The sequence below is a fragment of the Bombus pascuorum genome, chromosome 9 (assembly GCF_905332965.1).
Source record: "Bombus pascuorum chromosome 9, iyBomPasc1.1, whole genome shotgun sequence".
Taxonomy (NCBI): domain Eukaryota; kingdom Metazoa; phylum Arthropoda; class Insecta; order Hymenoptera; family Apidae; genus Bombus; species Bombus pascuorum.
In genome coordinates this window covers 14,129,042-14,146,003 of record NC_083496.1, presented here as the reverse complement: position 1 = coordinate 14,146,003, position 16,962 = coordinate 14,129,042, and the positions used below count along the sequence as shown (strand labels likewise).

Below are 16,962 nucleotides of genomic sequence, written 5' to 3'. Positions count from 1 at the left end.
TCACCAAAATATACTTGCGCGTCGTACGTGATGAAAGCCACTAGTCTTAGCACGGAAGCAGAAGGACCAGGAAAATGAAATATTAGGGTACCACGTGGTGAGAACGTAAAATAGGGCGGCATGTTTATTACACGGCCCCGTAAAGTATGTATATTAACGGTGTAGGAATGTGACCATACGGATCCGTGCATCCACAATACGGCGACAACCTGTTGCAGTAACAAGCTCCAAGTAATTTTTGCCGCAGGACGCACTAATTCTTTCCGTTCCGTGTTTCACGCTCCATGGACGTCGGTATTCACCTACTACGCTCACCTTGTTATTTACTGTGTTAACGCGCCACATCCGAATGGTCTGCGTTTCCTGCTCGTTGGCCATCGTGGTGACTTAGGATTTTTGATTAAAACGAGGTCGTAGTAGTGGAAGGAAAAGGAATTTTAATAAATGTTGATGAGAGATATGTAATTCTGAGATATCGGAATTGAATATATTCTTTTATCGGACAGGTGTGATTTTAAAATATGGAAATTGAGTTCTTCTTTTGTTGGATGCAGTGAATTGCGATTTTGATTAAAATTTAACGGAAAGCAATAGACATAAAAATGAATTTGTTAATTTTAAACTTAATAATTTATGTACCGATATTTTGATCCGTATTTTAATACCTCGATAAATCTTCATCATGGTCATGTTTGCAGTTACTAGAATCGGTCTAATTAAAATTAATTTGCCTTTAATAGCATTTAATACTAAGAGGTTTACGATTAAAACAAAATCTAGTTACCAGGGTCGAGGAAAATTCTGATGAAAAAGTTGAGTTCAGTCTAAATATCAGATGTTGATGTTTTTTTTTTTATTATCATTGAACTAGTTTTGTATCGTGAAACTGATTAAAAGGGAGTAAAATTGCAATATCCTTTAGGTTAATTATAGTAATTTGAAACAGCAATTGCAAGAGAATTTTAATTAAGATAAAAGAAATATAATAATCAAATTGATAAACTTTCCAATATTTATAAATATTACTCGAAGGATTCAGCTATTATCATATTCATAAAAAATATTGAAATTGTTCAAAATCTTAGATAAGAAATAACCGTGTTGGAACTGACATGTAAAACTGCGAATGCTGATCTATTACTTTCAGTATTTCAAAATTCCATGCAATTTAATAAAGATGATGCGAGTTATTCAGTTCCGAAAGGGGAAATTCAATAAACTGCGTACCATACAAAATTCTACAACCTCTAATAACCTACGTGTTCCCTAAAATTCTCATATCTCCTCAGACCAATCATACCATGTAAATTCGTAATATTATCAAAATATAATTTTATAACCATTCAGAAAACATCCAAAAAACATCATAAAATTTACCCATTTTGCAATAGTATTATGAAGATAAATTTCGTATTGTGTATTATAATAATGATACATTATTTTCTTTATGTTATATGTATGTAACTTCCACCCAATCTTTTATATTTTACAAAATATCAATATCGAACAGCAAGATATGCATATGTATAATGAAACTTGAAATTTGTTATCATCGCATAAAATTAATATATAGCAAGAGAGATGATCAAATATTTTAATATTTCAAAAGAAAGTTTATTGGAAACTAATGCATATTTAATTAAAACAGAAAAATTTGTATGCAGATGCAGCACAGCTCCAAATTGTCAGAAAACTGTCTTTATGAAGCGTTTCATTTTATTCGAATATAATCATGAAAAATAAAATCATTTGATGTAAGACGCATTAAATTCCTATAATTCTTGAAACGTATACATGCTTTCGCGCGTCTAAGTATACATAATCATAAAAGGAACATAAAAGGAATTGCCTTTTCATGATCCGCGGAGCAAAAAAGCAAATGTATCTTTTAATTCAGCAGCTACGGAATGTTGAATTGTCGCCGGCATCGTGAAAAGCGTAACTTCATAATATCGGGAGTATATTGTGGGATTTGCGTGTATTTATGTGATATTGCCACCCTTACCGCGCTAGATGAACTCATATTTTAAAAGAAAAATAAACAACGGGATTTAGTTCGATAATCGTAAATTCTGTTTAAAATAGAATCTTTACGAATGGGATATAATGATGCAGGATTGCATATTACGTAATATAATTTAATACAATGTGACAATGAAATCGTAAAATTTAATAAAGATATATATGTACTATATACAGATAGTTCATATATATAATTATGTAAAATTTGAATAAAAGTATCGATTGAATTTAAAAATGATTATTTTACTAATAAATATATTCACATTTTTCGTTTATTTTTATTTTTTTTTTTTTTTTTTTATATATTCACATTTACTATATTACTAATATTTAATACATTCATAGCGTAACATATCCATAAATTGTTAAAAATATAACTATAAATAACGAATTGCTACTCGGTGAAACAAAAATAAATGGAAGTAAAAAAGAAATTTTCAGCAATTATATTTAATTTTTTCGATTAAAGCAAAAATTTCTACCACAATAATTTTGCATCTAATAATTGTGCAAAAATTATTTCCTCATTTTTAGATATAATTAAATATAAATATTATATGTTTATTTTTTATTATATATATTATATTTGTATCTTTTCTATTATCATATTTTGCCAAATAATATTTTAACTTCTTTTTAATGTAGCTGCAGAAAAAATTGGCAAAGAAGTTTACTATCTTGTTACGTTTACGAGTATATCTTTCAAGACAAACCACGATCCAAACGACGTTCATCAAAAGAACTACGAGCGAAAAATTTTCGACATTTCCCACCATTTTTTGTAACGCGGGCAAAGAATCTTGCCAAAGCTACATCGATATCCATGCTTTTCACGTTCAACTGGGCTAATGTCCGATGTGCCGACATAAAAACGGCATCGACAAGTGCTACGAGGAGAAACGACCTCTTCTCGAAAACGGACCTCGCGTTACGTTCGCGCAAATGCTTCTTGACCATTCTTACAATTGCTTTTTTATATTACATTCGTCATCAGTTCGATTACTTTTCTGCACACTTTCCTGTATGTTAAGAATATCTCAATTAACGAGTCTTGTAAATTAAGAATAGTGCTTTTTAAAATTTTAAGTAGATTCTAAAACATACATCTCATGCAATGTATATATGTACATGAACGATGTGATATACACATGTACGTATATAACAAACGGCAAGCAATAAAGTTTATATAATAGCTTATTTAATTTCTACTTATACTGTGTAATCATTTATGCTGTAAATCTATTGTATGCATTCAGAAATATTCTCATTCTCTATTATTAAAATGAAGCACATAAAATATTCTTTGAGTTTGTCTCGTATACTAAGCATTTCAAGCATCTAATGATAGATATGTAATTTGTAAAAGCGTACTGCGAAGGATATAATGATTATAATGATAATCTGCAAGCTTATAATGATAGATACTGTAGACCATTTAAATTCTCTTTATTATCCATCATCTTTGAAATGAGTGTCACTTACCTGATCGTCAATATCATTCTCAGTACTTCAGAAAATTAACTTTAAAAAAATCAATTTATGTAACATGGATAGAAGGAAAGATGAAATGAGCAATTAAAGCTTAAAGAGATCTCGAGTTTTCAAAAGATGAAAAAGCGCGTTAATGATACTTTCGTTACATGACCCCCAAAGCTAAAGGAAAATGAAAGTATATCTAGTTGAACGTTTCCACGGCATACTTCATGTAAATAATACTTCACTATTCGCACACGGTTACATTTATGTTCTGAATTTCAAGCCTGTCGAATTATTCCCATGCTTTCTACAATAACAATGTGTCTAGACAGTGTTTCTTCGCGCACTGAATCCTTTGTGAGACGCGTGCATTACACTGCATCGAAGGTGCATCGAGGGTGTACTGAGTACACTTTCTAGGCAAAATAAGTAGCATGTGCATAAATTTAAAGGCATCGGTTATACATCTTACATCAAAGATTTTATACGTTTCTTGACAAAACGTTACACGATAATAATGATATACCTTTCAATTTTATCTGGAAGATATACAGGGACCATATTACTTTGAGAAGAGATACTATACAAGAGACACAAGAAATACTCTGTTCAAGAACTCAATTCCAAACATGAAAGTCATTCTGAAGTAGCAAAAAATGATGTGGGATATAATATTTGACAGTTCAAATATCACTAAAGAATGATTTTAAAGAATAACATCTATACAAGCAATTTTTTTCAGCTGGTACACGATGTTATTTTAAATATTTGAAATTTCTACATGTAATTTAACATTGAACATTAAAATATTAATTGTTTTCTGAGTAATTATTCTGAAAATTTTCTTTTCTGCTGATATCAAGAGGTTCAATGTACAATTGGCAGATTGTCTGACCAATACTGATTGTTTCTACTTAAACTCGTTACTTCTCTATGCGAGCTATACATTCTCTAATGAAATATCATACAAACTATTAGTGTGTTAATAAAATCTATGATATATTCTTAGTATACACGTTTAGCAATTTTATTTTAGTTCAAAGCTTCGCCATCATAAAAGAAGAAAGTTTTGCACCGAGTGGATGTAACACATTTTGGTTCTGCTAATTTATCATATGTTTCATCAAAATGTGTATTTAAAAATTCACTTCACGAGTATATACTACCATTGAGAAATAATCTCAACATAGATACGGACAGTTTTCAGAGTATGTCAAACAGAAAAAAAAGAATAAGGAGGAAAACATGATTACTTACAAGGACGGCATTGGTAGGCGACTTCGATGTATTTGGGCAATCCAGGACACGGATCACCCTGAAAAGTTCTCGGACTGGTGTTGAACTTGCATTGCCTCTTCTTGTGACAAACATCCACGACCGTCTGCAACAGTGAGTACTAACGCGTCATTCAGACGACCCGCTCACTTTACGATAATGCTAGATTTGGTTATAATCTAAGAAAATTACAACACAGTAATTTCAAGAAGGAACGTTTTATATAATATATTCAACAGAGTATTGTTGGTAATTTTATCAGGTAAACTGTTTATTTTAAATTTATGTACTATTACCTTAAATTATTCTTAAATATAAAGATAAGCATCATCAAATTTAAAGAAATAGCTTAACTCTTAAATGTATAGTATTCTTATTTTTTTAAAATAATTTTTTATTACTATATTAGGCATAAATTTACCTTTCTAAAGTATTTTATTGTAAATATCAACATCGGAAAATTAAGACGATTTTAAATAAAAAATTCAGAAATTAGTACATAATTTAGCTCAACATTATGTTAGAAGCATTCCCAGTTCTACATACATTACATAATAATCAAATGTCACGAAATTCAGCTGAAAGTATGAATTTCAGAATCAATTTCTCTGATATCCTGTATTACTTTTACTTCGTAGAATCGTTCTGACAGTTATACGATCCTTTGATGCTTTGTACGTGTCGCTCGCAAGCAGATCATGCACTCTGACATGTATACAGTGCAGTAGTTTAGGACCACGAGAACATGTAATGTCACAGTATCAACAGAGTTCTACCCAAAATGTGTAATTTACTGCTGTGTGATTACATATTTTGTAACGAGGCACCAAATAACGCAAACACGCTCTCCCAATAAACGGGAGCACGTATGCATACGCAACCAATTTACTTGGGCGATATTAACAGCAATACGTTCCAATCTTGTATCCATTAAGTTAATGATTAATTTGTTTCTCGAATTTATTCAACTCTACTACGTAGAAAAGCATAACGAATGATATTTTACTGTATTGGAATCGAGTAAAATTCATAATAAATAATCGTGAAAATTTCCTCTGGTTAATTATACTTATACGGTGAATTAATTTTCTGCTCATTATATGCGATAAATTCGAACGCGAAGTTAACAATGGAGTGGATTGCAAAATGTGTAAAACTGTTCTAACTGACAATTTCTGTTATTAATTGTTCTTGTTGTTATATCTTTGCGTTGGAATTGTTAATATGTCTAGAGTGAAGACTTACATCAAAAAAGGAACTTTTAGGTTTTTTATGCAAACTATTTTGACAATAAAAATGAATATGCTTTCGACAACGTTTCATTTCAAAACCATATGCAAACCTGTTTCCTACATATATAGCTCTAAAGTGCAGCGTTTAAGATGTAAGGAAAACTCAATGACATCTGAAATTCTCAGGATCTCAGCGACCTACTTTTTGTTTCTTGAAAATGCGTATGTCGCTGGTAGTGATAGTAAAAATCCGCTGATTCAGCTTCTGTCATTGACCATTGCACAGTTGTCAAGCTTGATGTAGGATCAGCGAAAAGAGTCAAATACAACTGGTTAAAAAAATATAAAAATATATACATATATTGATTTCAACGAAAAAGTTCTCGATAACATAAAATAACAGAAAATTTTATTAATACAAAATAGAACGTCACTTCTATACCAGCTTCATATTAATGTTCTTTTTTTTATTTCTAAATAAAAATGAATAGACGCATTTCTTTTTCTATTTTATTTAAAATTAATCCTATCGGTTTTAAATATTTTCTGCAGTAGATATTGCCTTGGACTAAATCCCTTTCGCTTCCAATAGGTGCAGTATCGATCCTATATTCTACTATTGCAATGTTGTAGTCAGAAACATGAAAAAATATTCAATAATACTAGTCCGACACACGTATAAGCTTTAATCCACCACGATCCTCTTTTTTCGAATTTGTATATATCGGATCATAGTCGTAAAAGGATTAATCATGAAAGGAGCAACTAGTACTTTAAAAAATGTTATTCGAAAAAATCTGATGATTCATAAAATCATATAAAATAATTGAGTAAATTACATATCTGTTCTATATAGAAAAGAAATGGAAAAATATGGAAAAGTAGTTCAATCATAATGTTACGTCGCCCGACTCTCTACCTGGGCCGGACCTCACATCGCGGACGGATGGCAGCCAGATGTCCGCACATCCTTATCGCGTACTCTTGAAAACACTCGCAGCCCGACTATAAATCACAGAAAAATCTGGCGAAAGTCTTTCATTGCAAACAAGGGCTTTTCCGCGAAAGCGTTTTCCAAGGTTTTTGGTTAGCATCTGGAAAACACGTGAACGCTAAGTGTTCACACGTGCGATGCCTCCTACTCCCAACTTTCCATCGAAGGTGGCTAATACCCTTCCTAGTCCATCGATAGTCTTACTAACCAATAGAAACAATTTCTATTACCCTCACTTCTCCAACCAAAAACTGTCATCAACAAATCAGATGACTCCGTGCGTTAGACACACCCATCCTTAGCTCACCTCCGACACAGCATCGTCACGATCAAGTCAGTTCATCTCCGTCGTCAATTCAATCAACACGTCTACCACGATCGCTCGGTCCAACGAACTCATTGAGAAGTATCGTAAAGTCGCAATCTAACATTCGGCAAGTCATTCAAGTATAATTCTAGCCACCGAGGCACTAAGTAGTAACTTCAATTCACGCGAACGAGACATTCGATTCTTCGCGTCAACATACTTCGGACGGTTCTTGCATTCATTCGGCAAGTTAGTCTAATAGTTTCATACGATATCGGGATTCATCGCGTTAACCGATATCCATTTCAACATATTTATATATACGTTCCAAGTGTTGTGAAAAGTGGCGAAATAAATAAAAACAGATAACTGGAGACTACAGTTATTTCAATTAACCACCCCTATTGTCGTAACTGAAATCAGGGGATCGCCCTGCTCGCGGTGTCGATCATTAGATCGTAACGGGAATTTACGACTCCCGTTGACGCTCCTAACGGAGATTCGTCTCCCCGCGACTGGACGAACAAACACATAATTTTCATTAAAAAATAAAATAAAATTTCGTGAAAATACGAAAGTGATTAAGAGATCGGATTTAACACTACAACAATTCTCATCTTATATTACTTTCAGCACATTGTTGTTCAATTATTTCACAAATAATGCGGTTCTTTGGTACAGTATTTTTAGTCATTAATCAATGATTTGCCTCATCTCTATAATTATTTATCATCTTCTTATTAATATCCATTTTAGAAATAAAGCAAATTTAAAAGTAACAAATACTCTAAAATCTTTTAACGAGGGTGAACATCAATAATTATTACTAAATATTCTTGGACAAAGACAATATCTACCTACACATTTCAGTAATCCCAATTTCATTCATCGTGAAGATCTTCGTGAAAATCACAATGTCGTTTGTAGGAATAGAAATTCCATAAAAATTCTAAAATTGGAAATGAATTTCGAATATCGAGAGTTACTTGAGAGGGTATGTAACTGGCGCAAAATTGAGTGGCAATCTTAATATAACTGGAACCAGCGGAAACCTTAGTTAGTCCTGCAATTTTTCTCTCTTCCATCGCGCGAACTTTTTTTTGCTTTACTCCGGTTGCATTCGTTTTGCCGCGGCAATTGCAATAACCGCGTCAGGCCAAAGGGGGACGCCACATTAATTTCGACTAGACATCAAAGCGCTTCTGAGACTGTATTGTGCACGACCCTGGTTCTCGATGCAACTCGACTGTTTTCCTCTTTGTACCTTTGTTAGCCTGTGCTCTCCCTTTCTACGCTGTGTCCAACCCTCTGTGCTCTCTCCTTCGTATCGTCAAATGACACAGTGCAGCACGACAAAAGCGAATTAATGGCAAAGAAGTAGAGAAAGGGCAAACGCGTCTTCGATGTCACGCCCATAGTTGATATTCTATCGCAGTTTTTTGTTTGTTAATGAAAGAACTTTGAAAAATGACGCTTGAGGCTGTTTGAACAATAAGTTACGTTGCCGGATAAGTATTTCTTATAATATTTTTATATTATATTATTGATTATAATATTAATAGTTGTTATAATATAAAATATTAATAATATTTATTTATTTAATTTCTATCTGTATCTATTCCTTTTCTTTAGTTATGTTCATACAAATTTGGATTTACATAAAAATTCATAATCTAACAAATAGCACTAATAAACAATTTCTATAAGTAAATTTTCTGACACTTGTACAAAAGAACCATAAAAGACTTATGACGATATTATACGCTCTATCTTAAATCTACAATTAACCATTGTATCTCACATTGTATGTATAATTTTGTAAAGAACAATACGCGAACGTTCTTTATTAAATTACCATCAAAGACATTTACCTTCCTAATAGAACAAACGTGGCCTAGTAACCATAGGCAGGATGATATTCCACGTTTCGACCATTCAAATCTTTTTTATCATCCGTGTAGTAAAAAGCAAAATTTTGAACAGTAAAACGCTTATTTCCGTACCTCACAGTATTTGGATACCAAAGATCCGTATTCTGTCTCACCGAAATGCGCAGGATATTAAAGACAAACAATCTTGTTGCTCTGACGGTACTGGCATTATTGCTTCACTAGTATTAATCCGAGAAATCGATTACTGTCTCCGAAATTGTGTCAGACGAAAAAATAATAAAAAAATCGCTGAGTATGGATATACCTATGTGTACCTTTGAATATCGTGGTACTTTTTGGTCACTCGTTATCTGGCTAGCATCGTTTCTAGTTTGGAAATTGATTATTAATTTTTCTAGATTGACAACTATTGTTGTTCAAAAACATTGCATAACACATCATTGTTTCATCGCTGTATGGCTGTTTCTATTTGTTATCGTTATATTGTATTAAGAATATACGGAAGATTTATACAAGGGTTTTATTATTTTTATTTTTCAAAATTTCAGATGTGGTATTAAATTTCGGTACAGAGTAAAACAATGGCGTTCTGTTAATTTGCAATTGTTATGATGGTCAGATATAGATAGAGTGAGATAGATAGAGATAATGAATTGAAGTGTGTTTTATAAAAGGTAAACGAAAGAAATAATCGGAAAGTTTTCACTGCCGGGATTTTTGGAATTTGTTTATCCTCCTTTTAAGATTGCTTCTAAAAGATGTCGTCTCAAATTCCTGAGATCCTGCTTTCATAGAAAACTCTAAGGTAAGCATCTTCGTGCCACAAATAATTTATACGAGATAAAGGATATTGTAAAATTTGTAAATAGTGTAAAATCTTTTTATACTCGAAAAAATACAGAAATTCAATATTATATTTAAATATTTGCTGGTAAATTTGTTTGCGGTCAAATTATTAAAATTTATTTATATTTTTTCAAAGTGCAGACATCCACATGTTTGCCGAATATTTTAACTTTTTTTCGATAAAAATATATTACACCTACTTATATTACCTACCTATTATACCTATATTATACCTACAAAATACCTAGCTTTAGAAAATAACTTTTACCACTCGAAATATCGACATATGCTTCTAACATGTCAGAATAGTGAAAGCAATGAAATGAATAACATGGCTCCGAAATATGTTATACGGAATTGTTACATTCATTCATTTACTAAAAAAAGAGCGAATATCTGGTAAAAAAACCAGAACTAATTTTAGTCAGTACTGTACTCGGTATTGCACGATTTTCTTCTATATATGTTCTTTCCAAGGACCAACATCAACGATATCATACTAAAACCACAAATCCTGACATAGAATCGTCAAAACAATACATCAAATAAAATTCACGCCGAAACTTTGTATCTCGACACATGTCCAATTTCATTGCACTCATTGTGTCATTCAAATTCTCACGGAAAGCAATCTCGCATATTCCTAAAAAGAAAAAGCGAATGAAGTGCAGAATGAATCAATCCCAACGAGGTATGAATCCAACAAATGTTATACTGCAAAGAGGTATCAATATTATACCAGAAATACCTTTGAAAAATCTAACCACGATTCAATTTGACTCGTCACACATGAAACAAAAAGTGGAAGATGAGAAAGACTCGGTACGTTCAGTTCACAGATCGAATATTTGCTAGCACGCATTTAATTATTGGGGTTTCAGGCTCGACCTGTTTCTATGTGTTTCACGTACGAATGAGAAAGTCTCCCGCGGGAGAAATCGATTTCCGCTGTACATCGATGCTCACCTATTTAACTCACTCCTTTCCCTAACCAAAAACGTCTCTCCTTTTTCGTCGCACCCTCGTGTAGCCTTACATGCTCTGACGCTTATTCGGTGGCCCATTAATTCCTCCGTTAACGATACTTTCGCTCCTCTACCGTCCCGAAAACAGGATATCATAGAAATCAACGGGACACAGATACTAGGCGAAAATCGTTGTTCTGGTTCGCAAGGGCCACATTGCATTTTTGATCTAGCAGATATTATAACGGTTTAAGTCTAATTTCTTTATAAATAATCACAGTGTTTTTATTACATTTTTGGTTCTTTTAAAATTGTAAAGTTGTAGAGCTCAATATACTGAAAAGCTGTCCTTTCCATGGGGACTTGTTTGAAAATCAGAATACTGCGCGATATATTTAACGATTAAAATGTAACCAATGTGTTTGAGGAGTGAAATACAGCCACCTGATAAAATATTTGACAATGGTCATGTTATTGAGATAGAGTACACAGATTGCTTGATTAGCGAAAGTTTTCTGTTTGGAATAGCTGATCGCGCTTGGCTTGTGAAAATAATACGATTTTAATAGAACAAAGATAACCCGACTTCAGTACGTTTAATAATATATATGAAAATTTTGTGGATTTTTTATACAAAACCTAAAAATACATGAAAAAGATAAAGGTATCGGTTATTGGATGGAATGGAATTACATTTACAATTTATGAAATATTACAAATTATCTACACAGAATTTAATGCGATATACGAGAAAATTATTATTTAAATTAAATACTCTTGGCAGAAGTAAAGTAGCACGATTGCACAATAATATCCTAATTAGCTAATACTTAAAACTAATTATATTATCAACGAAACGTTATTAAATATTATACCGGACACTTAAAACCCACTGATTGAGATGAAATAAATCAGCCGCTAATAATATCTGTAAATCGTGTAGATTTGAGCTCAACGACTAAATTGGATGACTGTCCAGAGCAATTAATTTTATATAATCGGCTTTGCATAACTCAAGCGGATTTCAACCATTTAGCTAGAGTCGCCTCGACGAATCATTTAGCAGGATGATGCGTCACTGTCATAACCAGGAAAAGTTGATAGGTTCTCTAGTTTCCAATTTTCTATAATTTGTATTCACGTTAAAATATATTAACCTTGCTACTAGAATTAGTATCTTAATTTTGTTTCAACAAATAAAGAAATTTATAATACTTTATGCTTTAATGAAACAGTATATATGAATATAAAATATTTTAACTCAAAACTGAAACAAAAATACTTCAAAGTTCAAATTTAAGCATATGTTTTAGTAACAAAAAGACAAGATTGAAACTAAAATGAACCAAATAATACAGTAGATTTAAATAGATTCTATTCTGTCGTGAATGTATTGAGGAAAACATTATTCAGAAAGGAATGTTATACGTGTTAAGTTTAACAGAGTATTTATGATTATATTATATAAATTATATATTCCAAATTCGTATATTCCAAACTTAAACTATTCTTAAATATAAACACCAGTATTTAATAAAATTATATTTGAGAGAAATAGATCGACTCCTAAAAATATAATGCTTCCCACCCCTATTTCAGTCATTCAACATCCCTACTTTTTATACTATTTTGTTATAATCTTATATCGCTCAATTAGTTTTAAGTTTGCAATTCCAAGATGTTTTACCAAACCGATCCAAAAGTTGTAATAGAGTTAAATTAGGGGGCCATTAATGTCTAAGCAAAAACAAACGAATCGCAACGCACAAGGTCGTTAAGGTCCATTCTTTTCCGAGAAAATACGAGTCAATTAATTCCAACATCGAATAAACGAGGTCGCAGTTACGAAAACATCATTTCTCTTTATATCCTCATTTTTCTCTTTTTTCTGGAAAGACAAATCCATCGACTTGCCACATGAGATATCTGCAATATCATGAGCTTCTGGTTATCAAGACACTTCGATCAGCCGACAATTTCAAGCCTGAAAAAACTAGGACTTGTTATCGGAATTTAACGACAAACTGGGATCGTGTTCCACGTGATCGTATACGTCGATTTATCGTGATCGCGAGTCATCGCTCCACGGAATAACTCCCGATACGCGTAGTCGATAAAAAAGAAGAACGTTTCGAAAAATATACATCTCGCAGTTACGATGAACGTACCTGTCGTTCGAATAATCGCACGTCGAAATAGAAAAAATCTAGTCTAAGTAAGATGAGCAGGGTAGAACATGTTATTTTTATATTTTCGTCTTTTGTTTTGTTTTTAATCCCATTAATTTCTTTATCATTGCGTAAGATGGAATAGCAATCCATTTTATCTGTCTATTCTTGGTTTCTGCTCATTGGGAAAATGGTGTAAAATTTTGCTCTTTTAAAAGAGCAAAGTGAAACGTAAATATCGTTTCCTTTAATAACACGCATATCTTTCTCTTGTGACTGCTTGTATACAATTGCCAAATCGATGTATATCGGCGAACTGTTCTAAATTCGCAAGCTGTCATACGACTCGTGACAATGCATCAATAGACCCATCCGTTTATTCTTCTTGCAAGCGTCGATAGAAAACACACTCGGGAAGGCCAAAAGTAATAATTCATTAATAATAAATAATTCATTATTATATGCATTATTGAAGAGAATAATTCCTGAGCTGTATTTTCATGAAACTCGTGGTTCTTGTTTCTGGAATTTTTTTTAAACAATTTTTATCTTTTATAAATGTGAGCACGTTAAAGAGAGGTACACTTAGGAGGTTTATTATCATTTTACCAAAACATATCAAACACGATTGACTTCTTGTTTAAATTATTTGTAGAAGTTTAATATGAAACAGTTTTTAGATTTTTAAATGTTTCAAATTTATTACTTTCATTGACCTGAATTTATTTTGGCACAAAGGACTAAAAATTTCGATGGCAAAATTTGATGCTGCAACGAAGCTTATCGTTTTGTTAAATATCGCAACGTCGGAAATCTATTTTCAAATATTGTCAGTAATTCATACCGGAAATCGCGTTTGTGTGACTGTTAATTTTGCAGTATGCTGATTGCATTGTAATGGAATTTCTAAAGACAACTACGGTGATGAGCAAACAATGTCATTAGCAATACTATGTATTATTAAACAGAAATTAGTGTTTGATGACGACTGATACAATCGATTATACAATTATAAAATCCTAAAATATGGCTCCAATTAGAAAAATATATGTATGCAATAATTGATTACACACATATTTACATTTACAACAGTCACGAAATCGTTGAAATTAAAAAGGTATACTTTGATACGTTCGAAAAATTAATAACGTGTCTGCTACTTTGAAACGATGTATGGTGCATGTATTATCGTTCAAAATTACGCCATACAAGTTTCATTATGCGACCCGATATCACGTGTACCTCTCATTATCGCATAATGAGATCACTTTCATTAAATGAAAGCGGCGAAATTATTCCAACTTTGAGACACACGTAGAAGAATTGATAGAGTGATAAATTAATTACATTGTGTGCGGCATTTGATAATACAGTTTTATGTAGTTATGAACAGATAAAAATTGCTATAAGTTCAAGTGTGATTATTTAAATCATCTTATTTCAATTCCAAGAGAAATGTTAAAAAAGTTAAAACATTTCTATTAAAATATCCCTCTCAGTTTTCCTAGCATCATCCAAGTAATGATGTACTTCTCTTGAATGAGCCATCAATGGGAAGTGAATAAAGCGAAAAAGAGAAGGACGTTCGTCGAAGATTTTCGATTCCGTTCATACACCGGTGAGACTCTGGAGAATTCTCTTTCCTACATCGTGGTTTACGATCGTATTTGTATCGCGCGGTCTGCGAGCTATATTTCAACCGAATGAAAAGAACAGCACAGCTCGAGGTAGGAGAAAGACCAGCGAAAAGGAATTCAATCTTTCGTTGAAATTTTCGGACGAAACGCGGTGGGATCGATTCAAATTTTTAATCCATCGAGAATTCGACGTTTTCATGGAAATCACAGGTCGAAGGTAAAAAAAAAAAAAAAAAGAAAAGATAATGGAGAAAGGGGCAACGAAAGATCTTGAATACGCGTATGTTTTTTGAAAGTATGATTCCGGAATTGCCATCGACCCAATCGTTCGTCTTTATAGTTTATTCCGTTGGTTTTATGGTCACGCGAATCGAGCCACAGTTCTTTTTTCTCCTTCCTTTACGTATACAATAAAGCCTGAATAATGCGAATAAGCGGTCGTATGAAGGCTGTAAAAGTTTTATTTTTTTCCTTCGGCTTGAAACCTGTATGAAATGGGGTTCGAACGGACAGCTTCTGATAAGGTGTAACGTTTACTGCACACGTTCGCCCTTATTGCCGGGATCAAAATGGAAAACGTGGTCGGCGATCGTTGATTTTCTCACACTTCCGGGAGAACGAGTCAATATCATGCAAGTGGTTTCTGTAAGTAATTCTCAGTGGCAAATATCGATCTTCATTAAATTATAGATATTTCGCTTGTTATTGTATACACTAGACTATTATTGTATCTACTAACATTTAGAGAAAAAGTTTTATGTTACGAAAATAATGTAGTATCGTGGACAGATTGCCTAAGAAATATCGGGTGAACCATAAACTATGTTGCGAGGAAGCCTAAGTGCCGACAGGCCAAAAGGGTCTGGAAACTTCAATGGACCGAGCGGCCCATCAATGTGTCGTCGGTCCTTCGGTCGAATAGTTAGGCGAAAAAAAAGAACTACGTGACCATGGCCGCGGACGGTTGCGGAACACGTATGTGGTGGGACTATGAGAAAAGACAAAGCGATGCTTAAAGGGAAAAAGACGAATTAACGGGCAGTCGTTAGTTGAGAAGTCAGTGTGGTCAGCGTTGTCGGAGAGTGTTGTCAGCGTTGTCGAAGAGGATGGTCCGCGTGAAAGAGAGCATTGGAACCGTGGTGACGAGAGTTGTAAATTAATTATTTAGTTGTCTTAATTATAGCATATTACTATAATAGTATTTAGTTCACGTTCAATAGCCATCGTTTCCTGTTTAATCCATTGTAAATAGATCTATCGATCGTATATAATCGAATAAAATTAACATAGGATAGAAATCATTGGAAACTCTAACTTTTAATATTTCTAAATAAATAAAAAATCCTACAATAATATATTCATAAAAGTTTTCTATGGTGAATATTCAAATAATTTAGGAAGCTAACGTAGATGCAGGCTTTAATTATTAGGAATATTTAAAGAATCTCTTGAAATTACATTTGCATATAATACCATCCAAATTCACACACTAAATTTAACTGCAGTCAGAGAAGCAAAAATACGAATATGTATATATAAAATTATTCGTCTTATCTCTGACTATGGAATATATATATATATATATATATATTCCATAGAAAATCTGAACAAAACTTCGGCTCATATTCCATTCATCAGTACTCTTGTCAAACTTGAAGATTGAATTTTCAAACGTTTCATATGTTGTTCCTTGGAGTTCTCTTTGCTTCGATAAATTTTCTACGGAATCGGGACTTGAAGCTAGCAGGAGTCGACTTTTCAAAAGCCTTTGCAGCGAATCACAGATAATAAGAAGAAGTCGACCATTAGAAATTAATTTTTGCGCGCTTGAATCCCTGGTCTCAACAATCAGTCTTCCAATTAACACGATTTTCTAAAGAGCGTCAAGAAGCTAATTTGCATCGGCGAATGCGTTTCAAAGGTCGACGTCTTCCAACTTCCCCTTCAATCTTCTGTCAAAGAATCGCGTCTTTCGACGTCGAGCAAAGAGTTTACTTTGGTCATTAGTGGTTAAGAGGTAGACTTACACGATCATCGAGTGACTTCGTCGTTCAAATCTTGAAAGTCTGCCAAATCTCCTTTACTCTGGTCGATAAATACGCGAAACTTCTCGAGAGCGCTTATAGAAATCGGGCAAACAGCGTGCCA

The 16,962-nt window shown here is 33.0% G+C and overlaps 1 protein-coding gene across 4 annotated transcripts in view; it reads right to left on the bottom strand.

The window, feature by feature from the left end:
- LOC132910302 (protein eva-1) overlaps nt 1–16,962 on the bottom strand; it is a 319,015-nt gene that overhangs the window by 111,545 nt on the left and 190,508 nt on the right. For 3 of the 4 annotated variants that reach the window (XM_060965881.1, XM_060965884.1, XM_060965883.1), the window contains one exon: nt 4,756–4,894. In XM_060965881.1, the coding sequence (XP_060821864.1) occupies nt 4,756–4,894 (139 nt within the window). The remainder of the gene's footprint in view (nt 1–4,755; nt 4,895–16,962) is intronic. The other variant, XM_060965882.1, reaches the window with a different exon arrangement.